General features: G+C 47.2%; 1 protein-coding gene across 1 annotated transcript in view; it reads right to left on the bottom strand.

Annotated features, from left to right (window-relative positions):
* The window catches only part of LOC119585967 (kinesin-like protein unc-104), a gene marked incomplete in the record, with an annotated part of 145,723 nt that overhangs the window by 7,531 nt on the left and 137,734 nt on the right, over positions 1–458 (bottom strand). Inside the window, 1 exon segment of the mRNA XM_037934681.1 lies at positions 113–360. Within this exon segment, the coding sequence (XP_037790609.1) occupies positions 113–360 (248 nt within the window).

Here is a 458-nt window from a genome sequence, read left to right as displayed (position 1 = left end):
GTCAAACTGTATGATATTACAAAATTACTTGAAAGGCAGCACCTATGTCTAAAACTCTACTGGAAATCAGGCAAAAAGAAAGTCCAATCATTACACACTACAAGATACCCACCTTTTCACTCTTGGTGTAGTCATGGTGATGGCTATAAGGGATGGGAGTTTTTCCGAGACCAAGTTTTTCCCGCAGGAGGAGGGAGTGTCGTGTGCGCTCCACCTGAGTCAAGCGTGTGATCTTCTCAAGCTCCCACTGGTGTTCAAAGATAAGGGAATCTCCGCGTGGCCTCCAACCATGCAGGTTCTCTTCGCCGCGGACATACGTGGAGCTTGTGTCCAGGACCCGTCGCTGTCGTCGCTGTAAGCCTGGAAAAGCAATGAGTGAGTGGTAGTGTGGGGAATGAGACACTATGTGACCTCCCATATCCAGATGAATAAATTTCACAGAGGATACTTTATGTACA

The sequence above is a fragment of the Penaeus monodon genome, chromosome 20, assembly GCF_015228065.2.
Source record: "Penaeus monodon isolate SGIC_2016 chromosome 20, NSTDA_Pmon_1, whole genome shotgun sequence".
Classification (NCBI taxonomy): Eukaryota; Metazoa; Arthropoda; class Malacostraca; order Decapoda; family Penaeidae; genus Penaeus; species Penaeus monodon.
The sequence above is the reverse complement of the archived record's forward strand: the minus strand, read 5'-3'. Positions and strand labels throughout refer to the sequence as shown.